The sequence below is a fragment of the Zootoca vivipara genome, chromosome 8 (assembly GCF_965207765.1).
Source record: "Zootoca vivipara chromosome 8, rZooViv2.hap1.1, whole genome shotgun sequence".
In the NCBI taxonomy this organism is placed as follows: Eukaryota; Metazoa; Chordata; class Lepidosauria; order Squamata; family Lacertidae; genus Zootoca; species Zootoca vivipara.
Window position 1 is genome coordinate 81,164,009 of NC_142591.1, and position 25,560 is coordinate 81,189,568.

Sequence of the window (25,560 nt, forward strand, 5' to 3'; positions counted from 1 at the left end):
AATGTATTTTAACAGGTACGCAGAATAGACTGGGTCATATCAAGTGAACCAAGTCCAGGGCAGGGAATTCACCTATGATTGAGCAGTGAAGTCTTGGGAAAGTTGATATTATTAAGGCAATGCGAAGGGAGCAGATATCCATGTTCCTAGAAGCAAACACAATGATGGGATTCCGCTTAATATATAAACATATATACTCTCTTTCATTCTTTAATCCCTTTCTCTGTTCTGTGAGTGACTGAAGCTTAGAATGAAGCTACAGAACCATAATCATCCCACTGAAGAGTTCGTTTCTCCCCTTTCTATAAGTCACTCATTGAGTCAACACTCAGAATGCCAGAAGAGCACTTTCCTTACTCTTGGTCGTAAGGAAATGAAGTGAAGGCTAATTACATCCCTACCCCATCATCAGAGGTCTCCACATTAGCTACTTGGGTTTCTTGCAAGCACTTGGAAATGTCCCCATCAAACTCAGGACTACAGAAGAGGAAAACCTGGTAGGCAAAGAGGACTGCTAAGTCTTCACAGCATGTTGTGTATGAGACTACATACATTGTGTAAGTAGATGTAAACAGCTGTCTGGATTAGGGCCAGGCTGAAAGTCAGGGAAGTGTGATGCCACCAGCTCTCAACTACAGCTAAAGCAACAGCCCAAGTGCTAATGCTCAGTTTCCTTGCACTAGGAAAATGGCTGGGGCATTTGGAGGGGAGAGTAAGGTAAACATTCTGTCATCACCACCACCAGGAGAATCTGCTCATTTGTTTATCAATCAAGCATGGTTGCTTCCTAAAGGTGCCACTACTACGTGGGTAAACACCTGCTCTCCCCCACATGTTTGCTTCCCATGCATCAAACACATCCTCCTTGGTTAGGGGGAAGCCAATATAGACATATCAGAAAGCTTGTTCTATTTTGGTGAGAATCCTAGGAACTGAACAACAAAAAGAACACTGAGTTATATGTAATAAAAAAAAAAACCCACGTTACATTACTGCTTCATCTCTCTTTCAGAAATTCCTGCACACCCTCATTCATTCCTAGCCTGCTCTTTTAGCAATGGAAGATAGTCCTACCTGGATTCATATGCAGTAGGTAAGTGAACTTAACTTTGTAACAAACTTTCCCTAAACAAGGTGGAGTCCTTCTCACTCTGTCTCTGTCCATCTCCTTCATCCTTACTGATATCTCTTCCTAGGCATGAATGTTGAGCCTGGTCATAGTAAAAGAAATATGATTGAATCCCAATTTTGGAGAGACTTTACAAATTGGACAATAGGGCAAGAGGACCAGGGAATGCTGTGCCGACCTCTTCTCTTGCCACCAGTGAATCTCAGTTTCCTGGTAAACTAACTCATTAAAGAACAAAAACAGCTTTATGAGAAGAAATCCAGAGGGGTGTGGCCCATGTGGAGGATTCAATAATATTGCAGAAAATTACACCTATTTGACTTTTGGCTTGATAGACAAAAGTTGTGAGTGTATGTGTGGTTCAATGGGCTCCTGGGTCTCACCATTCTCTGTTTTGCGCAGAATTCCTGTTGAGTCAATCTTATTTGTGCTACTTTCTATTTCCTAGAGGAAACTTCTGCTCCAGAAGCGGAGACAAGATTTCCACATACAGTCATTCAGCATGGAAAGACATATCAATGGGACTTTGCAATCTGCTGCTGATGCTGTGACAGATAACAAGTATGATGAAACTTATAATAGCTCATATAATGACCAAGGATATTCCCAATACAACCCATTTGAAGGATCTATAATATATGGCTTCATTTTAGTCATCTGTTGTATGGGATTTTTGGGGAATGGAATTGTCATCTGGCTTCTTGGTTTCCGCATTAGGAGGAAACCGTTTACCCCCTACATCCTTAATTTGTCTGTTGCTGACTTTGCATTCCTCCTGAGCCTAGAGTTATTTTATTCTATTGAGTTTACTGATTCTTTTCCTTATAGAATTGCTGTTTATCTCTTAGCCTTCACATACAACACTGGACAACTTCTCCTGACAGCCATCAGCATTGACAGATGTGTGTCTGTCCTCTTCCCTATTTGGCATCGGTGTGTCCGGCCAACACACTTGTCCACCACTGTGTGTGCCCTCATATGGGTCCTCTCCTGTCTGCTCTCCATAGTCCTCTACATTCTCAAAGAAACATCTTTCCTTAGATCAAATACCATCTTTCTTCGTATCCCCAGAGAATTTTTCCAATTTCTCATTACTGGACTGGTTTGCCTCCCACTCATGACAATTTCAACTGTGATCCTTTTCATCAAAGTCTGTTTTAAATCACACCCACGAAAGCAGGGAAGGCTTTTAATAGTTATTTTACTCACACTCTTCTTCTTCCTCATGCTTGCTTTTCCACTCAATGCCATTCTTCTCGATAGTTTAATTGTTGGCCTGAAAATTCCCGTTCGATTCCATTATGCCGCTTTGTGTGCCTCGCTCAACAGCAGTGTGAACCCCTTCCTCTATTTTCTGGTTGGGAGGAAGAAGGGAGGTCGATCTCGGGAGAGCCTAATGGTCATCCTCCAGCGGGTTTTGAATGAGGAGGAGAATGACAGACAGGAAATGGACCCTCCTTGTTCCAACCCACTTAGGAACCTTTCATAAGAGTTTTTTTGGTCTGGCTGTAATGTGTCCCAGAAAAACAGGCTGGGTTGTTGTAGTTTTTAAAAATTTTGGGGTTTGTGTAGCTGAAATGTATCCTACTTTAGAAAGGGAGTAGTCACCTTTTTGCTTCTCCCAAAAGAAAGGGAGGGGTCATGTCTTTTGTTATCTCAATTTTTCTTCTGTGCCTCACCCACTTATTGTATACAGCCCCTGAAATGTTGGCTACGAAGAAATGAAGCCCTTTGGCTGAAAGAGGCTCCACACCATTTAACTATACTATACCAGGTGCACCACTTTTTACAGCAAACCAAAGTCTACTTGGAAGTGCTGGAAATAGGGTATTTCAAGGACTGCCTTCACTCCTGTGAGATCACCTGCACCTTATGATTTAATTCAGAGACTCTACTTAGGTGCTGCCAGCAATCATAGGAGATAAAAAGGCCACATTTGCAGAAGTTAATTCCATGTAAGATTAAACAACCTTGTGGTGCTTTAGTTGAGATTCCTACATTGCAGGAGGTTGGATCAGATGCCCCTGGATGCGCCTTCCAACTCCACAATTTTATGAGTGTATGATTCCAGGGGGAAAACTTACAAAATTAAAAACAAGACAAAAATACAAAACAAAAACAAGAAAACAATTCTTTATCATTTTACCCAATATAAATCTAACACTGTCGACTTCCTCCTTCCCCCCCTTTCCACGTTTCTAATTATATGTATTACTGCACTCTCTACTTCTTAATCCAATTCTTTTTCTAATTTACTTATAAAGAATGTATTCACTAATTAATTTACATTTAACACTTAAATCCGTCTTACAAAGTCTTTGCACTTCTTCAGCATCTTTGTATAACCCCTTCCCTTATTGTCCATTCTTAATCTTATATATCTTAAATTTCTTCCAATCTTCTTCCACCGTCTCCTCTCCCCGATCTCGGACTCTCGCAGTTAATTCAGACAGCTCCATAAAATCTATCAGCTTCATCTGCCAGTTGTCCACTGTAGATAATTCTTCAACTCTCCAATTCCTTGCTAATACAATTCTAGCTGCTGCTGTGGCATACAGAAAAAAAGTAATATCTTTCTTTGGCAATTCTTTCCTTGTAGTTCCAAGTAAAAAGGCCTCCGGGTTTTTAACAAACGTGTTTTTAAACACTTTCTTCAACTCATTATAAATCTTGTCCCAGAAGCTCTTTACTCGGGGACAAGTCCACCACATTTGGTAAAAGGTCCCTTCTGTTTCTTTACATTTCCAACATTTATTATCTTTATTATGATATATCCTTGCCAGTTTCACTGGCATAAGATATCATCTATACATCATCTTATACAAATTTTCTTTTAACAAACTAGAAGCAGTAAAATTCATGTTACAATTCCATAACCTTTCCCAATCTTCCAACATTATATTATGTCCTATATCCTTTGCCCAATCTATCATCATTGATTTTGTTGGCTCATCTTTCGTATGCCATTCCAACAGTAACTTATACATTCTTGCAAGATTTTTAACTTTTGGTTCAATTAATTCTGTTTCCAACTTTGATTTTTCAATTTGAAAACCAATTTTTTTATCCATTTTGAATAACTCATTAATCTGACAATACTGCAACCAACCACTCAATTGATCTTTCATCTGCTCATAAGGCTTTAACTTCACCTGATCATTTTCTTCTATCAACATATCTTTATATCTTATCCATTTATCTTGCATATTAATTTTTTTATTAACCTTTGCTTCCAGTGGTGATAACCATCTAGGTGTTTTTCTTTCTAGAAGATCTTTATATCTAGTCCAAACATTAAACAATGACTTTCTTATAATATGACATTTAAATCGATTATGTACTTTAACTTTGTTATACCATAAATAAGCGTGCCACCCAAATGCATTGTCATACCCTTCCAGATCTAAAACATCTGTATTATCAAGTGTGAACCATTCTTTCATCCAGCAAAAGGCCGCTGCCTCAAAATATAACTTTAAGAGTTAAAGATGTTAAAAATGTTAAAGAAAGAGCAGGAAGAATCCCCCTCTTTCTTTAACATCAGTCAATAACTTATATCTAATTCTAGGCTTCTTCCCCTGCCAGATAAATCTTGATAAGGTTTTTTGCCATTCTTTAAAACATGCCTGTTTCTCTACAATTGGCAATGCTTGAAACATAAACAACATTTTTGACAATACATTCATTTTTATAACTGAAATGCGCCCTAACAATGACAATTTCAATCTTGACCAAGTTTCCAAGTCTCTCTTCACCTCATTCCACAACTTCTCATAATTGTTTTTAAATAACTGTATATTTTTGTCTGACACATTTACCCCTAGATATTTAACCTTTTTCACAAATGTCAATCCCGTGGTCTCTTGTAGCTGACTTATCTCTTCCGGTGTTAAATTTTTACTCAAAACTTTGGTTTTCATTTTATTTAATTTGAAGCCTGCCAGCTGTCCAAACTCCTGTATAATCTCTAATACATTAGGAATACTAGTGTCCGGTTCCTGAACTGTCAAAACTAGATCATCTGCAAAAGCTTTCAACTTATATTGTTTCTTTCCCACTTTGACCCCCGAGACCTCTTTCTCCTTCCTGATCCTGTCTAGTAAAACCTCCAGAACTGTAGTGAATAACAAAGGGGAGAGTGGGCATCCTTGTCTAGTTCCTTTTTCTATTCGAATATCTTCTGATATCACCCTATTAACAATAATCTTTGCTTTTTGGTCTACATATATAGCTGACAAACCATTTATAAACTCCCTCCCAACTTCCATTTTCTCTAAATTACGTATCATGAATCTCCAAGAAATGTTATCCAAAGCTTTTTCGGCATCCACAAAAATTAAAGCTGCACTCATGTTCTTCTTTTCCTCCAGCATTTCTAAAATATCCACAATGTTTCTAATATTGTCCTTCAAGTGTCTGCTGGGCAAAAACCTGGCCTGATCTTTATGGATCAAATCCCTTAATAATCTCTTTAATCTTTATGCCAAAATATTAGCAAAAATTTTGTAATCCACATTTAATAATGATATCGGTCGGTAATTCGTCATATGCAATCTGTCTGTGTCTGGTTTTAATATCAATGTTATATATGCCTCTTACCAAGTCTCTGGTGCCTTGCCCCCTCCTAAAATCTTGTTGCACAAATCAGTGAATGGTTCAACTAACCAGTCTTTTAGGATCTTATAATACTTTGCCGTTAAGCCATCTGGACCCGGTGCTTTTCCTATTGTCATTTGCTTTATTGCCTCTTCCACTTCTTGTTTGGTAACATTATAATTTAAAAGCACTCTTTTATCCATTAGAATTTTTTGAAGTCCAAATCTCTCTCTCTCTCTCTCTCTCTCTCTCTCTCTCTCTATATATATATATATATATAGTAGGAATTTTGGGTGCCTATCTTTTAATATAAAAAACCAACCTGTTTTGTATTTTTGATGGTTGTCATTTTGTACTTGTACAGTGCTATCTGAAGAGTTGGTTTCTTAAAAATCAGTCTATATTTGTGTTCAATAAACAAGCAAAGAATGATACCATATTGAGGCAAGCACTTGTATTAACTGCTGATATATACATTACGATGCATGGTATTTTCTTTTTTTGCCCTGTTTTTGTGTGTGTTTAGATCAGCTTTCTCTTGTTGTTGTCCTGTACTCTACACATAAATAAAAACCATCCTTAAAACGCTTTTTGAAAATACATTGAATTTTCCATAAGGCTCACCATCGCCGTGTATTGTTACTTTCTATATTGCACTTAAAACTAACTAGGAATGTTTTTTTTTGTTTTTTTTTTTTCAATTGCATGGCTGAGTCCTGGGTTAAGGAAATAATTGCATGCATATGAGGGTGATGGACAGCTAGTAAAGGACCCTGAGTGAAATGCAGGGAAGGGGAGATCTCCCAGGGTGAGACAAACTCCAAGGTAAAAGCTGGGGGTGAGGGGTCATCTCTTTCTGTATGGTATAAAAGTTGTGATACATTTGTAAGGCAGGACATTGCATTGTACTATCTCTTTCTCTTTTTTTATAATAATTTTTATTAGTTTTATACAAACAAAACATAGAATATAACACTGTCCCTTCAATTTCCCACCACCCACCAGTCCACTTCTGCCACCAGTAGGACCCGGGGGCGTTGAGAATCAAAGGGGTCCATTATAAGTTGGGTTTGGCCTCCCCCCTCCTTCCTCCCCCCTTATCCCCTCCCTGCCACTGAAAGGACAGGGATGGAGGAGCTCTGAGGGTTGGTTTCCCCCCAGCTCTTTCATAAGCATACTTGAACAAACACACACAACAATAGGGAAAAAATATAAATTCCCAATTCTTATTATCTTAACATTATAATTGTGACTTCCTCGATACTCTTCCTCCTGGTTTTCCTAACTTCTTTAATTAATTATGGCGGGTTTTCTAATCCAATTCAAAATCCTATTCTTATAGTATTGACTTAATCCTCCTCCTTTTCCATGCTGCCCTCCCACAGGCCCCCTCCTGCCACAAGAGGAACCCGCAGGGCACAGCACTTCCAAGGTTCCATTTTTGTGTCTGGGTTTCCTTCCACCCCCTCCTCTCCCCTCTGAGCACCCCTGTACTATCTCTTTCTCTCTCCTTTTTTTTTTTTTGATTAGACTAGTTTGTTTTTTATTGTATTATGAAATTTCTTAATAAATTTTCATTTTTAAAAAAAGAATGCATTGTATTGGCATATATCTTGAGTGTCTGCCTTACCCAATCTCTTTTTAAGGAGGACAGCCAGCTTAAGTTAAGGTGGGCTTCAGGGGCATGTAGATAGAAAAGAACTGTCACTCTCATTGTCCATTCACCTGTAGATGGAAATAAAGGACTCTTTTTTTATAATTTTTATTAAATTATCTGCTTTACAATTTAAAAAACCTCATTTTAACATCCTTAAGAACCAACTGCTCTTGCATCCCAATCCACTTCTCACCTATCATTTTACACAGGGAAGAAACAGCAAGACATTTCGGAAAATCCTATTTTCCCCTTCTGTGCTCACCTCCTCCCTACAAAACGTCCAATATTGGGCAAATGTTTTTTGCCGTTAAACAGCCAGGATGGTTTCATCTGTTATCTGTTATCATGACAGGTCCTGAGATATTTTACTTGGCTGTTACAGATAAAGAAACACATGAAACATGTGTTCGGTTTCCCCTTCACAACCCATTACAAACTAGAATTTGGGGACATAGATCTTTAAATGACAATCGTCTCCTCCTCCTGGGCCAGATGGTATTTATCCTCATGGCCACTAAAAGAACATGATCTTGCCGCCTGAGGCAGGGAAACAGATTAAGCCAAAATAAAGAATGGGTGGGATCAGCATGAGATTGGTACGGTTTTTCCATTTTTCTTTGAGAAATGATTGGTGCCCCATTTCCTTTCTAATGCCTTAGTACCTCCCATTCTGTTGCAGGATACTTTGTCCCTGTTGTCTTCTGAACACCATATCTGTTGACTCCCAATCCATACTTAGTCAGCAGGTTGTAAAATAACTACCTTCTGGGTGGTTGGGTGAAGCTTAGTGAGGGAGCAGATTACATCCATCCATGGAAAAAGATGTATGGAGAAATGGCCAAGTAACTTAGTGAAGAGCATCTGCTTTGCAAATGGAATGTCCCCATTTTAGTCTCCTGCTGGGATCAGAGACACCCTTCTTTGAAATCCCTAGCAGTGTCTGGTAGCCAGTATGACCAATACTGAGCTAGATGGAACCAAGGATCAGACTCATAGAATCATAGAGTTGGAAGAGACCACAAGGGCCATCCAGTCCAACCCCCTTCCAATTCATTTTAAGGGAGATTCTTAGGGGAGAGAGGGCGAGGAAAGAGAACATGGGACCCAGAGTCAATAAGTGCATGGTGTGTTTTTCCAAGTATTGTAGAATACATCATAAAATCATAGAATTTTAGAGTTGTAAAGGAACACGAGGATCATCTACTCCAAGCCCCTGCAATGCAGGAATCGATGAGAATCTCCCATCAGCAATCTGGCAGCAGCATTCTGCATCTGCTGGAACTTCCAAACCAGACCCAAGAGCAGCCCCACATCAAGCATATCACAGTAATCTAGCCACGAGGTTACCAATGCCTGGTCTGCAGGGTCAGGCTATCCCCGTCCAGGAATTGCCATAGCTGATCAAAGGCTCTCAGATGCACAGAAGACACCTGAGCATCTAGTGACAAAGATTTATCTAGAAGTACCCCCAAACTTCACACTCGCTCCTTCAAAGGGAGTGCAACCCCACTCAGAACAGGGAACTTCCCAATTTCCAAAACACGGGGAACCCCCATTCAAAGAGCTCCCATCTTCCTTGAATTCAAACACAGTTTATTACCCCTCATCCAGACCACTACTGCATCCAGACAAAAGGTTAAAAGCTTTCACAGCCTCTCCAGATTCCTATGTTATGGAAAGGGAAAGCAGCGTATATAAATTTAATGAAATAAATAAAAAGAAATTAATGTGACACGGATGTGGCCTTTGCCTATTCCTTGTGATGGAAATGGTTAATGCAGATTGACCAATGAGAAAGCTCAGAGGCAGAGCCTACCTGGTCCCATGAGTGACAGCAAATGACTCTGAATGCTTGCCCCCTCCACCTAGTTTGCATAACCTACTGCCCTTGGTAATCATGTCTCCCCACTGATAGACACCTCTCCCACCCAAGAAAGCTGTGTGTCAACATCATCGCACTGCTGGTACCATGCTCCAGAACTCCTAATGACCACATCTAATGGCTTCATATAGCTATTAAATATATATTAAAGTTAATTGGAGTTCAAATGATATTACTGTAAGCACAATATATCATGTAAAGAAACTTAACATATATTCAATCTGCTTCAGTATTTTAACTTTTGCATGTTTTTAAGAATGGTTGTGATTTTTCTTGATTTTTCTGTTTATTCTTTTGTAAGCTGCTTTGGGGTGTTTTTTGTTTTTGTTTTTGTTTTGTTTTTTGACAATCAAGCAGTGTTTAATTTTTTTGAAATAAATGAATGAAATAAATGTTACATTGGTTACCATGGAATTGCCTCGAACAAAGGGGGTCATGAAGGATGACCTGGTTGAACTGCTCCCTTCCATGAGTCACAACGGATGGTTCTGACTCCTTGCCCCCCTCCACCTAGTTGTGCTACTAAAAAGCAACCTCCCCTCCCACCCTAGGTAATCATGTCTCATCACCAATACTCAACTCCCCCACCAAATAAAATACATATAGGGGACAAATGCTTTTGGCCGTTAAAAGCCCAGGAAGTTGTTATCTTGCTTAGACAGTCTAGATTAGAAATGTGGGGATGAGGTCTTGATTTATTCCATTTGTCTGGTACAGATAAAGAAGTACACGAGACATGAGCTGTTTCCTCTAGAACCAATTGCAAACCTGGTCTTCATGACTGTAGCCTTTGGGGACATAAATGACAATAGTCTCCTCCTCCTTGGTGAACTGATAATTATCTTCATATTCAATTAAAGAGCATCCTTTTGTCCTATGAGGCATAGAATCAAATGAAGCCCTGAGGAAGAACAGGAGGGACCAGTTTGCATCTTTGAGTGAGACTGGTAAGATTTTATTTTCTCCATGGGGCATGAGTGGGGCCACATTTTTTTCTCTTAAGTCATTAGGACCACTTCAAGATGCTGTGTCCTTGTTCTTTTGCAGTCACCATCTCTGAAGACTGCTGATCTGCAGTTAGTCACAAGGTTGGGTGAAACATTTACAGGAGAGGCTGGAGCAGCGGTGTTTGCAGAAGGTTAATTCCCAAGCACCTCCAGGTAGGGGTGGAAAGACCACTTTTTTAAAATGCTAGAGAGTGGCACTGAGAGTCTGTTTGACAAATCCTGCTCTTGATAGACCAATAGTCTGACTCAGTATAACGTCACTTCCTGAGGTTCTGCCAAGGGAGAGAACAAACCTTGTATCCAGACACAATGCAATTAATGTATTTTAACAGGTGCGCAGAATAGACTGGGTCATATCAAGTGAACAAAGTCCAGCGCAGGGAATTCACCTATGATTGATCAGTGAAGTCTTGGGAAAGTTGATATTATTAAGGCAATACGAAGGGAGCAGATATCCATGTTCCTAGAAGCAAACACTATGATGGGATTCCGCTTAATATATAAACATATACACTCTCTTTAATTTTTGAATTCCTTTCTCTGTTCTGTGAGTGACTAAACCCTTAGCGTGAAGCTACAGAACAATAATTATCCCACTGAAGAGTTTGTTTCTCTCCTTTCTATAAGTCACTCATTGAGTCAACACTCAGAATGCCAGTAGAGCACTTTCCTTACTCTTGGTCATAAGGAAGTGAAGTGAAGGCTAATTACATCCCTACCCCATCATCAAAGGTCTCCACATTAGGTACTTGCGTTTCTTGCAAGCTCTTGGATATTTCCCCATCAACCTCAGGACTACAGAAGAAGAGAACCAGGCAGGCAAAGAGGACTGCTAAGTCTTCCCAGCATGTTGTGTATGAGGCTACATACATTATGTTTGTAGATGTAAACAGCTGTCTGGATTAGGGCGAGGCTGAAAGCCAGGAATGTGTGATGCCACCAGCTCCCAACTACAGCTAAAGCAACAGCCCAAGTGCTAATGCTCAGTTTCCTTGCACTAGGAAAATGGCTGGGGCCTTTGGAGGGGAGAGTAAGGTAAACCTTCTGTCATCACCACCACCAGGAGAATCTGTTCATTTGTTTATCAAGCAAGTATTATTGCTTCTTAAAGGTGCCACTACTACTTGGGTAAACGCCTGCCCCCCCCCACCAACGAGTTTGCTTCCCATGCATCAAAAACAGCCTTCTTGATTGGGGGGAGCCAATATAGATATATCAGAAAGCTTGCTCTATTTTGGGGGAGAATCCTTGGAACTGAGCAACAAAAAGGACACTGAGTTATAATACGAAAACATGTTACATTACTGCCTGACCTCTCTTTCAGAACTTCCTCCACACGCTCATTCATTCCAAGACTGCTCTTTTAGCATTGGAAGATAGTCCCACCTGGATGCATATGCAGTAGGTAAGTGAAATTCACTGCTATAGAACTTTCTAACAAACTTTCCCTAAACAAGGTGGAGTCCTTCTCATTTTGTCTCCGTCCATCTCCTTCATCCTTACTAATATCTCTTCCTAGGCAGGAATGTTGAGCCGGGTCATAGTAAAAGAAATATGATTGAATCCCAGTTTTGGAGAGACATTACAAATTGGACAATAGGGCAAGGAGACCGGGGAATGCTGTGCCGACCTCTTCTCTTGCCACCAGTGAATCCCAATTTCCTCGTAAACTAATTCACTAAAGAACAAAAACAGCTTTATGAGAAGTAATCCAGAGGGGTGTGGCCCATGTGGGGGATTCAGTAATATTGCAGAGAATTCCACATATATGACTTTTGGCTTGATAGACAAAAGTTTTGGGTGTATGTGTGGTTCAATGGGCTCCTGGGTCTCACCATTCTCGGTTTTGCACAGAATTCCAGCTGAGTCAATCTTATTTGTGATACTTTCCATTTCCTAGAGGAAACCTCTGCTGCAGAAGAGGAGAGAAGGATTCCACATGCAGTCATTCAGCATGGAAAGACATATCAATGGGACTTTGCAATCTGCTGCGGACGCTGTGACATATAATGAGTATAACGACACTTATATTAGCTCATATAATGATCAAGGACATTCCCACTATAACCCATTTGAAATATCTATTATATCTATAATATATGGCTTCATTTTAGTTATCTGCTGTGTGGGATTTTTGGGGAATGGAATTGTTATCTGGCTTCTTGGTTTCCGCATTAGGAGGAAACCATTCACCACCTACATCCTTAATTTGGCTGTTGCTGACTTTGCATTCCTCCTGAGCCTAGAGTTCTATAATTCTCTTAATTTAAATAGATTTCATTATGCTATTGCTTTTCGTCTCTTATTCTTCACATACAACATTGGACAACTTCTTCTGACAGCCATCAGCATTGACAGATGTGTGTCTGTTCTGTTCCCTATTTGGTATCGGTGTATCCGGCCGACATATTTGTCCACCCCTGTGTGTGCCCTCCTATGGGTCCTCTCCTGTCTGCTCTGCCTAATCGTCTACATTCTCGAACAAAAATATTTCAACACACCATATAACATAGAATTTTTTCAATTTGTGTTCACTGGACTGCTTTGCCTCCCACTCATGACAATTTCAACTGTGATCCTTTTCATCAAAGTCTGTTTAAAATCACACCGACGAAAGCGGGGAAGGTTTTTAATAGTTATTTTACTTAAACTCTTCTTCTTCCTCATGCTTGCTATTCCATGCAATGCCCTTCTTTTCCTGGAAATTGTAGGCCTGGATATTCATGTTCCAGGCCATTATGGCTTCTTGTGTGCCTCCCTCAATAGCAGTGTGAACCCCTTGCTCTATTTTCTGGTTGGGAGGAAGAAGGGAGGTCGATCTAGGGAGAGCCTAATGGTCATCCTCCAGCGGGTTCTGAATGAGGAGGAGAATGACCGACAGGAAATGGATCCTCCTTGTTCAAAGCCACTTAGGAACCTTTCATAAGAGTTTTTTGATCTGGCTGAAATATGTCCTTGGACTGCATTGATTGCTCTTGCTCACCAGAAAAAGAGGCTTGGATTTTGTTGTAATTTGTTGGGTTTGTATAGCTGAAATGTATCCTACTCTACAATGCCAGGAGTCACGTCTTTTCTTCTCCCCATTTTTCTTCTCTGCCCCACCCACCTATGGTATACAGCCCCTGAAATGTTGGCCATGGAGATATGAAGCCCTACGGCTCAAAAATGCTCCACACTGTGCACCTTTATTGCACAAGCTGAAATAGTCACGGCAAAGCACGGCAAACCTTTCATAATAGTTTTTTGGTATGGGTGTAATGTGTCCCAGAAAAAGAGGCTGGTTCTTTTTTGTTTCGTTTTTTTGAAAATTTTGGGGTTTGTGTAGCTGACATGTATCCTACTTTACAATGGGAGGAGTCATAGAATCATAGAATCATAGAGTTGGAGGAGACCACAAGGCCATCCAGTCCAACCCCCTGCTTGGAAACACCATCAAAGCATTCTTGACATATGCCTGTCAAGCCTCTGCTTAAAGACCTCCAAAGAAGGAGACTCCACCACACTCCTTGGGAGCAAATTCCACTGCTGAACAGCTCTTACTGTCAGGAAGTTCTTCCTAATGTTTAGGTGGTATCTTCTTGTAGTTTGAATCCATTGCTCCGTGTCCACTTCTCTGGAGCAGCAGAAAACAACCTTTCACCCTCTTCTATATGACATCCTTTTATATATTTGAACATGGCTATCATATCACCCCTTAACCTTCTTTTCTCCAGGCTAAACATACCCAGCTCCGTAAGCTGTTCCTCATAAGGCATCGTTTCCAGGCCTTTGACCATTTTGGTTGCCCTCTTCTGGACACGTTCCAGCTCGTCAGTATCCTTCTTGAACTGTGGTGCCCAGAACTGGACACAGTACTCCAGGTGAGGTCTGACCAGAGCAGAATACAGTGGTACTATTACTTCTCTTGATCTAGATCAGACATCCCCAAACTGCGGCCCTCCAGATGTTTTGGCCTACAATTCTCATGATCCCTAGCTAACAGGACCAGTTGTCAGTGATGATGGGAATTGTAGTCCAAAACAACTGGAGGGCCGAAGTTTGGGGATGCCTGATCTAGATGCTATACTCCTATTGATGCAGCCCAGAATTGCATTGGCTTTTTAAGCTGCTGCATCACACTGCTGACTCATGTCAAGTTTGTGGTCTACCAAGACTCCTAGATCCTTTTCACATGTACTGCTCTCAAGCCAGGTGTCTCCCATCCTGTATTTGTGCCTTTCATTTTTTTTGCCCAAGTGTAGTACTTTACATTTCTCCTTGTTAAAATTCATCTTGTTTGCTTTGGCCCAGTTGTCGAATCTGTTAAGGTCATTTTGAAGTGTGATCCTGTCCTCTGGGGTATTAGCCACCCCTCCCAAAATGGTGTCATCTGCAAACTTGATCAGGATGCCCTCAGGCCCATCATCCAAGTCATTGATAAAGATGTTGAATAAGACTGGGCCCAAGACAGAACCCTGTGGCACCCCACTAGTCACTACTCTCCAGGATGAGGAGGAGCCATTGATGAGCACCCTTTGGGTTCGGTCAGTCAGCCAGTTACAAATCCACTGAATGGTAGCATTGTCTTGCTCGGATTTTACCAACTTCCTTACAAGAATATCATGGGGCACCTTGTCAAAGGCCTTGCTGAAATCAAGATAGGCTACTTCCACAGCATTCCCTTCATCTACCAGGCTTGTAATTCTGTCAAAAAATGAGATCAGATTGGTCTGACATGACTTATTTTTCAGAAACCCATGATGACTTTTAGTGATCACAGCATTTCTTTCTAGGTGCTCACAGGCCGTTTGCTTTTGTCTTTTGTTATCTCAATTTTTCTTCTGTGCCTCACCCACTTATTGTATACAGCCCCTGAAATGTTGGCTACGAAGAAATGAAGCCCTTTGGCTGAAAGAGGCTCCACACCATTTAACTATACTGTACCAGGTGCACCACTTTTTACAGCAAACCAAAGTCTACTTGGAAGTGCTGGAAATAGGGTATTTCAAGGACTGCCTTCACTCCTGTGAGATCACCTGCACCTTATGATTTAATTCAGAGACTCTACTTAGGTCCCTGCCAGCAATCATAGGAGATAAAAAGGCCACATTTGCAGAATTTAATTCCATGTAAGATTAAACAACCTTGTGGTGTTTTATTTGAGATTCCTGCATTGCAGGAGGTTGGATCAGATTCCCCTGGATGCCCCTTCCAACTCCACAATTCTATGAGTGTATGATTCCAGGAGTTTCTGAATTCAATTCTCTGTGAGAACAGGCAAGTTCCATTGTTTTGGGGATTTAAGCATGTCCTTAAGACCACACACACACACACACACACACACACACAGGATTCATAGTGTGTTCAGTTTATATATATATATATATATATATATATATATGATATGACTAGTAGGAATTTTGGATGCCTATCTTTTAATATATAAAACCCACCTGCTTTGTATTTTTGATGGTTGTCATTTTGTGCTTGTACAATGCTATCTGAAGAGTTGGTTTCTTAAAAATCAGTCTATATTTGTGTTCAATAAACAAGCAAAGAATGATACTATATTGAGGCAAGCACTTGTATTAACTGCTGACATATATATTATGATGCATGGTATTTTCTCCCCCCCCCCTTGTTTTTGTGTGTGTTTAGATCAGCTTTCTCTTGTTGTCATGTACATAAATAAAAACCATTCCTAAAATGCTTTTTTTAAAAAGCATTTTTGAAAATACATTGAATTTTCCACAAGACTCACCATCACCACCTATTATCACTTTGTATATTGCACGTAAAATTCACATAAAATGTTTTATTTGCAACTGCATGGCTGAGTTCTGTGTTTAGGAAATAATTGCATGCAGATGAGATTGATGGACATCTGGTGAAGGGCCCTGAGTGAAATGTAGGGAAGGGGAGATCTCCCAGGGTGAGACAAACTCCCAGGTAAAAGTTGGGGGGGCAGTTTTCCCCTGTATGGTATAATAGTTGTGATACATTTGTGAGACAGGACATTGCATTGTACTATCTCTTTCTCTCCCCTTGTTTCTTTTCTTTTTTATTAGAATAGTTTGTTTTTTATCATATTATGAAATTTCTTAATAAATTTTCATTTTAGAAAAGAACACATTGTATTGGCATATATCTTGGGTGTCTGCCTTACCCAACCCCTTTTTAAGGAGGACAGGCAGCTTAAGTTAAGGTAAGCTTCAGGGGCATGTAGATAGAAAAGAACTGTACCTCTCATGGCCCATTCACCTGTAGATAGAAATAAAGGAGTCTTTTTATAATTTTTTATTAAATTATCTATTTTACAATTTAAAAAAACAACCTCATTTTAACATCCTTAAGAACCAACTGCTCTTGCATCCCACTCCACTTCTCACCTATGGTTTTACACAGGGAAGAAACAGCAGGACATCTTGGAAATTCTTATTTTCCCCTTCTGTGCTCACCCCCTCCCTACATAATGTCCAATACTGGACAAATGTTTTTTGCCGTTAAAGAGCCAGGATGGTTTTATCTGTTATCATGACAGGTCCTGAGATGTTTTATTTGTCCGTTACAGATAAAGAAGCACATGAGACATGTGTTCAGTTTCCCCTTCACAACCCATTACAAACTAGCATTTGGGGACATAGAACTTTAAATGACAAGTGTCTCCTCCTCCTAGGCCAGATGGTATTTATCCCCATGACCACTAAAAGAACAGGATCTTGCCACATGAGGCAGGGAAACTGATTAAGCCAAGGCAAAGAATGGGTGGTATAAAGCAGTAAAAAAAAAAAAACACCTTAAAAACAGACCAGTAAAGTAAGGGGGTCAGAAGGGAGGATGTTGATACTCTGCCATCTTGGGATTCCCCCTCAAGCCAAGACAAAGAATGGTAGGGATCGGCATGAAATTGGTAAGATTTTCCACTTTTCTTTGAAGAACGATTGGTACCACCTTGCCTCTCTAAAACCTTGGTACCTACCATTCTGTTGCAGGATATTTTGTCCCTGTTGTCTTCTGATCACCATATCTGTTGACTCCCAATCCATACTTGGTCAACAAGTTGTAAAATAACTACCTTCTGGGTGGTTGGGTGAAGCTTAGTGAGGGAGCAGATTACATCCATGCATGGAAAAAGACGTATGGAGAAATGGCCCAGTGCAGAGCATGTGCTTTGCATATGAAATGTCTCCATTTTAGTCTCCTGCTGGGATCAGAGACAACCTACTTTGAAATCCCTAGGAGTGTCTGGTAGCCAGTGTGACCAATACTGAGCTAGATAGAACCAAGGATCAGACTCATAGAATCATAGAGTTGGAAGAGGCCACAAGGGCCATCCAGTCCAACCCCCTGCCAACTCAGTTTAAGGCAGATTCTTAGGGGAGAGAGGGGCGAGGAGAGAGAACATGGAATCCAGAGTCAATAAGTGAGTTGTGTGTTTTTACAAGTATTGTAGAATACATCATAAAATCATAGAATTGTAGAGTTGAAAAGGAACACAAGGATCATCTACTCCAAGCCCCTGCATTGCAGGAATCGACGAGAAGCTCCCATCAGCAATCTGGCAGCAGCATTCTGCATCTGCTGGAACTTCCAAACCAGACCCAGGAGCAGCCCCACATCAAGCATATCACAGTAATCTAGCCACGAGGTTACCAATGCCTGGTCTGCAGGGTCATGCTATCCCCGTCCAGGAATTGCCATAGCTGGTGAAAGGCTCTCAGAGACACAGAAGACAACAGAGCATATAGCGACAAAGATTTATCTAGAGGTACCCCCAAACTTCACACTCGCTCCTTCAAAGGGAGTGCAACCCCACTCAGAACAGGGAACTTCCCAATTTCCAAAACACGGGGAACCCCCATTCAAAGAGCTCCCATCTTCCTTGAATTCAAACACAGTTTATTACCCCTCATCCAGACCACTACTGCATCCAGACAAAAGGTTAAAGGCTTTCACAGCCTCTCCCGATTCCTCTGTTATGGAAAGGGAAAGCTGCGTGTCAACATCATCACACTGCTGATACCGTACTCCAAAACTCCCAATAACCACATCCAATGGCTTCATATAGATATTAAATAGATTTTGATGTTAATTGGAGTTCAAATGGTAATACTGTAAGCACAATATGTCATGTAAAGAAGCTTAACATATATTCGATCTGCTTCAGCATTTTAACTTTTCATGTATGAAAGTATAGTTGTGATTTTTCTGGATTTTTCTGTTTATTCATCTGTAAGCTGCTTTGGGGTGCTTTTTCTTTTTTAAAAAATCAAGCAGTATAAAAATTTTATGAAATAAGTGAAAAGAAATTAATGTGACACGGATGTTGCATTTGCCCATCCCTTGTGATGGAAATGGTTAATGCAGTTTGACCAATGAGAAAGCTCAGAGGCAGAGCCTACCTGGTTTTGAGGCTCAGCCCAGGGGTTTACCATAGAGATATAGAGGAGTGATGGTCAGAGAGAGGCAGAAAAAGTCGAACATGGTGGTTGTGACAATTAGAGTGAGAGACAGGGGGTTACCATGGAATTGGTAGGGGATGAGGGTGGGGAGGAGAAGAATGACCTGGTGGACCTGCTCCTTTCCACGAGTCACAGCAAATGACTCTGAATGCTTGCCCTCTCCACCTACTTTGCATAACCTACCGCCCTTGGTAATCATGTCTCCCCACCAATAGACACTTCTCCCACCCAAGAAAAGACCCATACGGGACAAGTGCTTGTAGCCATTGAAAGACCAGGAAGTTGTTATCTTGCTTAGACAGTCTAGATTAGAAATATGGGGATGAGGTCTTCATTTATTCCATTTGTCTGGTACAGATAAAGAAGTACACGAGACATGAGCTGTTTCCTCTAGAACCAATTGCAAACCTGGTCTTCATGACTGTAGCCTTTGGGGACATAAATGACAATAGTCTCCACCTCCTTGGTGAACTGATAATTATCTTCATATCCAATTAAAGAGCATCTTCTTGTCCTATGAGGCATAGAATCAAATTGAGTCCAGACGAAGAACAGGAGGGACCGGTTTGCATCTTTGAGTGAGACTGGTAAGATTTTACATGTTCTCCATGGGGCATGAGTGGGACCACATTTTTTCCTCTTAAGTCCTTAGGACCTGTCATTCCAGTGCAAGATGCTGTGTCCTTGTTCTCTTGCACTCACCATCTCTGAAGACTGCTGATTAGTTAGATGCCGTTAGTCAGAAGGTTTCGTGAAACATTTACAGGAGAGGCTGGAGCTGTGGTGCTTGAAGACGGTTAATTCCCAAGCACCTCCAGGTAGGGTTGGAAAAACCACTTTTGAAAATGCTAGTGAGTGGCACAGAGAGTCTGTTTGACAAGTCCTGACCTTGATAGACCAATAGTCTGACTCAGTATAAGGTCACTTTCTGAGGTTTTGCCAAAGGAGAAAACAAACTGTTGGGTTTCTTGAATAATCAAAGGTGCTTTTGAGCCAGTCCAATGTCAATACTGTCTGTTTAAGAAAAAACATGTGCTGGTAATTTCTGTTTAATTGCTCACAGGTGTGGGCTCTACTCCATGTATATAAGGCTCTGTTGGAAAGCATTTTGTGTGGTAGTTGTATGGGAGTATGGTGGGAGGTTTGTAGGGTTGGAATGTGGGTATGTAAGGTTGCTGGGAGAGAGCGTTTATCTTTAAAGTCTCGTCCGAGTCAGTTTGTTTTTCTGTTAAAGAAAGCCAACCTTTTGTTTTTCTTCTGTGTACTTTAAACAGGTATACTGCTAGTTAGGGGTTTCATGCTAGGTTGGTCTTTAAACTCTTGGTGGTGTAATTTAGCCAAGTCAACTATTGTTTGTGATTTTGGGGTGTTTTTTTAAACTCGTGAAGCGTACTTTGAAGGGCCACTGTGAAACTGGGGTATATGATTTATGTTAGTACTCTTAATACCCAGTTTCCCCCAATATTATTTCCTAATACAAACACTGTATCCAGACACAATGAGATTAATGTGTCTTAACAGGGACTGCAGAATAGACTGGGTCATTTCAAGTGAACCAAGTCCAGGGCAGGGAATTCACCTATGATTGATCAGTGAAGTATTGGGATAAGGCAATACGAAGGGAGCAGATATCTGTTCATTTGTTTATCAATCAAGATTGATGGATTGTTTGAAAAATGTGAAAAAATTAAAATGAATGAAATAAAATTTTAAACTTCTTAATCTCCACAGATCTTGGGTTTGGATTGCAGTGTTAATGTACCTGCAAGGAATGACTACAAGCAGGGAATTAACTACTCTGGGGCCCTGAATCAATGGAACTTGCCTAACTCTTTGAAGTGATAGGTACAACACCACTATGCCTCAGATGTAAAGGAGCTCATGCTTTGGGGGATTCCTATATATAGTAACAGACACCAATTTGCAGATCTTCAACTCATTTTAAGTCCAAGCATCGTTTTCACATCTCGTCATTTACAAAGGTCCTGGCACGTGTCAACCAAAATATAATCCAGGGTTGTGAATGGGGGACACAGAAGGCATCTGAGTATCTAGTGACAGAGATGTATCCAGAAATACATCTTGCTTCATACTTGCTCTTTCAAAGGGAGTGCAACCCCACTCAGAACAGGGAACTTGCCAATTTCCAAAACATGGGGAACCCCCATTCAAAGAGCTCCCATCTTCCTAGAATTCACACACAGTTGATCAGCCCTCATCCAGACCACTACTGCATCCAGACACAGGTTCAAAGCTTCCACAGCCTCTCCCGATTCCTATGTTATAGAAAGGGAAAGCTGTGTGTCAACATCATCACACTGCTAATACCGTGCTCCAAAACTAATGACCGCATCTAATGGCTTCATATAGCTATTAAATATATATTAAAGTTAATTGGAGTTCAAAAGATATTACTGTAAGCACAATATGTCATGTAAAGAAACTTAACATATATTGAATCTGCTTCAGCAATTTAACTTTTGCATGCTTTTAAGAATGGCTGTGATTTTTTCTTGATTTTTCTGTTTATTCATTTGTAAGCTGCTTTGGGGTGTTTTTTGTTTTGTTTTTGTTTTGTTTTTTTTGACAATCAAGCAGTGTTTATATTTTTTGAAATAAATGAATGAAATAAATGTTACATTGGTTACCATGGAATTGCCTCCAACTAAGGGGGGCATGACGGATGACCTGGTGGAACTGCTCCCTTCAATGAGTCGCAGCCAATGGCTCTGACTCCTTGCCCCCCTCCACCTAGTTGGCCTACTCAAGAGCAACCTCCCCTCCCACCCTAGGTAATCATGTCTCACCACCAATAGTCAACTCCCCTATCTAATAAAGGACACATAGGGGACAAATTCTTTTGGCCGTTAAAAGGCCAGGAAGTTGTTATCTTGCTTAGACAGCCTAGATTAGAAATGTGGGGATGAGGTCTTGATTTACTCCATTTGTCTGGTACAGATAAAGAAGTACATGAGACATGAGCTGCTTCCTCCAGAACCAATTACAAATCTGATCTTCATGACTGCAGCCTTTGGGGACATAAATGACAATAGTCTCCTCCTCCTTGGTGAACTGATAATTATCATCATATCCAATTAAAGAGCATCCTTTTGTCCTATGAGGCATAGAATCAAATGAAGCCCTGACGAAGAACAGGAGGGACCAGTTTGCATCTTTGAGTGAGACTGGTAAGATTTTATTTTCTCCATGGGGCATGAGTGGGGCCATATTTTCTGTGTTTAAGTCCTTAGGACCTGCCATTCCAGGGCAAGATGCTGTGTCTTGTTATGTTGCACTCAACATCTCTGAAGACTGCTGATCTGCAGTCAGTCGCAAAGTTGGGTGAAACATTTACAGGTGGGCCGGATCTTCGGAGCTTGCAGAAGGTTAATTCCCAAGCACCTCCAGGTAGGGTTGGAAAGACCACTTTTGAAAATGCTAGTGAGTGGCACAGAGAGTCTGTTTGACAAGTCCTGACCTTGATAGACCAATAGTCTGACTCAGTATAAGGTCACTTTCTGAGGTTTTGCCAAAGGCAGAGAACAATAATTTGAAAGCTGTGTAAGAATTGGGATACTATTCGGAAAGGGAGGGACGGTGAAGTCAAAGTAGAGTTATGAAATGAGTTTATAAAATCATAATTTCTTTTTTTATTGTTTTGTTTTTCTGTATTTTTTCTATTTCCTGTGGTTTTTTCTTTTTTCTTTTGCTATTTTGAATTTTTGTGTGTCAGTTTTGTGTTTGTCAGAAAAAAACCAATAAATATATTTTTAAAAAATAAAATAAAAGAGGCAGAGAACAAACACTGTATCCAGACACAATGAGATTAATGTGTCTTAATAGGGAATGCAGAATAGAGTGGGTCATTTCAAGTGAAGCAAGTCCAGCGCAGGGAATCCGTTCATTTGTTTATCAATCAAGATTGATCGTTTCTTAATGGAGCCACTACTACTTGGGTAAACACCACCCCCCCCACCTGTTCAATTCTCATCCATCAAAAAACAGCCTCCTTGGTTAGGGGAGAGCCAATAAAGGCATATCAGAAAGCTTACTCTATTTGGGGGAGAATCCTAGGACTGAACAACAAAAAGAACACTGAGTTATATGTAATAAGAAAAAATGTTACATTACTGCCTGACCTCTCTTTCAGAACCTCCTCCACACGCTCATTCATTCCTAGACTCTTTTCAATTGGAAGATAGTCCCAACTGGATGGATTTACAGTAGGTAAGTGAAATTTACTGCTATAAAACTTTATAACAATCTTTCCCTAAACAATCTTTCCCTCAGTCCATCTACTTCATCCTTACTGATATCTCTTCCTAGGCAGGAATGTTGAGCCTGGTCATAGTAAAAGAAATATGATTGAATCCCAATTTTGGAGAGACATTACAAATTGGACAATAGGGCAAGGACACCAGGGAATGCTGTGCTGACCTCTTCTCTTGGCACCAATGAAACGCAATTTCCTGGTAAACTAACTAAAGTACAAAAACAGCTTTATGAGAAAACATGCAAAGGGGTGTGTCCCATGTGGAGGATTCAGTTATATTGCAGAGAATTGTACAAATATGTCTTTTGACTTGATAGACAAAAGTTGTGGTTGTATGTGTGGTTCAATGGGCTCCTGGGTCTCACCAAAATTCCTGTTGAGTCAAACTTCTTTGTGACACTTTCCATTTCCTAGACCTAGAGGAAACTTCTGCTCCTGAAGAGAAGACAAGGATTCCACATGGAGTCATTCTGCAAGCAAAGACATATCAATGGGACTTTGCAATCTGCTGTGGATGCTGTGACATATAAGGAGTATAACAGCACTCATAATAGCTCATATCATGATCAAGGAGATTTCCAGGATGGCCGATTTGAAATATATATACTATATGGCTTCATTTTAGTTATCTGCTGTATGGGATTTTTGGGGAATGGAACTGTCATCTGGCTTCTTGTTTTCCGCATTAGGAGGAAACCATTCACCACCTACATCCTTAATTTGGCTGCGGCTGACTTTGCATTCCTCCTGAGCCTAGAGTTGTTTGATTTTATTCCAGCTTCTAATTATGTTCTTGACAGAATTGCTGAATGTCTCTTAGACTTCACATACAACACTGGGCAACTTCTTCTGACAGCCATCAGCATTGACAGATGTGTGTCTATCCTCTTCCCTATTTGGTATCGGTGTGTCCGGCCGACACATTTGTCCACCACTGTGTGTGCCCTCATATGGGTCCTCTCCTGTCTGCTCTGCCTAATCCTCAACATTCTTGAAGAAATTTACGAATTTCCACATTGCTTGTCAGGAACAGGCCAATATTTCTTGACTGGACTGCTTTGCCTCCCACTTATGACAATTTCAACTGTGATCCTTTTCATAAAAGTGTGCTTTAAAGCACACCCGCGTAAGCGGGGAAGGCTTTTAATGGTGATTTTGGTTACACTCCTCTTCTTCCTCATGCTTGCTTTCCCACTCAATGCCATTTTTTTTGCTATATCCTTTGTAGACCCAGATTCTCCTGTTCGACTCCGTTATGGATTCTTGTGTGCCTCGCTCAACAGCAGTGTGAACCCCTTCCTCTATTTTCTGGTTGGGAGGAAGAAGGGAGGTCAATCTAGGGAGAGCCTAATGGTCATCCTCCAGCGGGTTTTGAATGAGGAGAATGACATACAGGAAACGGATCCTCCTTGTTCGAACCCACTTAGGAACCTTTCATAAGAGTTCTTTGGTCTGGTTGCAATATGTCCTTGGACTGCATTGATCGCTCTTGCTCACCAGAAAAAGAGGCTTGGATTTTGTTGATATTTTGGGGGTTTGTGTAGCTGAAATGCATCCTATTCTACAAAGCCACATCTTTTCTTCTCCCCATTTTTCTTCTGTGCCCCACCCACCTATGGAATACAACCCCTGAAATGTTGTCCATGGAGATATGAAGCCCTACGGCTCAAAAATGCTCCACACTGTGCACCTATATTGCACAAGCTGAAACAGTCAAGGCAAAGATCAGGTGGATTCATTGTACAACTTGGAATTGGAATAGAATGATTTTACATTCTTCTTTGGAACACAACTGGTACCACACACCCTGCCCCAATTCCTTAGCACCTGCTATACCAGAATACTGCTCCTGTCTTCTGCTCACCAAATCTGAAAATTGTTGACCTAACCTTAGTCACATGGTGTAAAACATATCCCCTTGAATGAGAGAGTTACTGGGAACCTCCCTTGCTATTTTTGCTGTTGGATGCTACATGCTGTTTAAGTGACCTTGTTATAGTATTGAAATGTGGTTTATTTTATGTTATTATATTTTCATCTTACTATGTTATTATGAAATTATTACTATGTTGTTTTTTTGTTATTATGAAATTGTGTTTGTTGTGTTTGTTCGAAACACATCCCTGTTTTATTTTTTGTTCTTAGCGACTTTGGGCCTGGGTTTTTGTGTGGAACAATGGGGGGGGGGGATGAAATGAATGAAATGAAATTTTAAACTCATTCATCCCAGCAGATTATGGTTTGGATTGCACTGTTAATGTACATGCAAGGAATGACTATGAGCAGGGAATTAACAACTCTGTGGCCCTGAGTCAATGGAACTTGCCCAACAATTTGAAGTGATAGGTACAACACCGCAATAACTCAGATGTAAAGGAGCTTGTGCTGTTGGGAATTCCTTTATTTAGAAACTGTTACCCATTTGCAAACCTTTAACTGTGTTAAATAAACACTGCTCATTTTAAATCCAAGTGTTGTTTTCACGTCTCGTCATTTGCAAAAGTCTTGGTGCAAGTGTCAACCAAAATGTGAATGGGGGCAATTTGGCTTGATGTATTTGTTTTCTAATTCAGAA

At 40.5% G+C, this 25,560-nt stretch overlaps 3 protein-coding genes across 3 annotated transcripts; all 3 read left to right on the forward strand.

Moving 5' to 3' along the window:
* The first annotated feature begins 1,594 nt into the window (after nt 1–1,594).
* On the forward strand, nt 1,595–2,618 carry LOC118089665 (proto-oncogene Mas-like). Its single transcript, XM_035124434.2, has one exon. The coding sequence runs from the start codon at nt 1,632–1,634 to the stop codon at nt 2,616–2,618; it is 987 nt and encodes a 328-aa protein (XP_034980325.1). The 5' UTR covers nt 1,595–1,631.
* Nucleotides 2,619–12,210: 9,592 nt separating this feature from the next.
* Nucleotides 12,211–13,197, forward strand: LOC118089666 (proto-oncogene Mas-like). The gene has a single exon (XM_035124435.2). It carries the CDS (start codon nt 12,211–12,213, stop codon nt 13,195–13,197), a length of 987 nt encoding a protein of 328 aa, XP_034980326.2.
* Nucleotides 13,198–23,444: 10,247 nt separating this feature from the next.
* Nucleotides 23,445–24,605, forward strand: LOC118089667 (mas-related G protein-coupled receptor member H-like). Its single transcript, XM_035124436.3, has one exon. It carries the CDS (start codon nt 23,445–23,447, stop codon nt 24,423–24,425), a length of 981 nt encoding a protein of 326 aa, XP_034980327.3. The 3' UTR covers nt 24,426–24,605.
* The last annotated feature ends 955 nt before the right edge of the window (nt 24,606–25,560 follow it).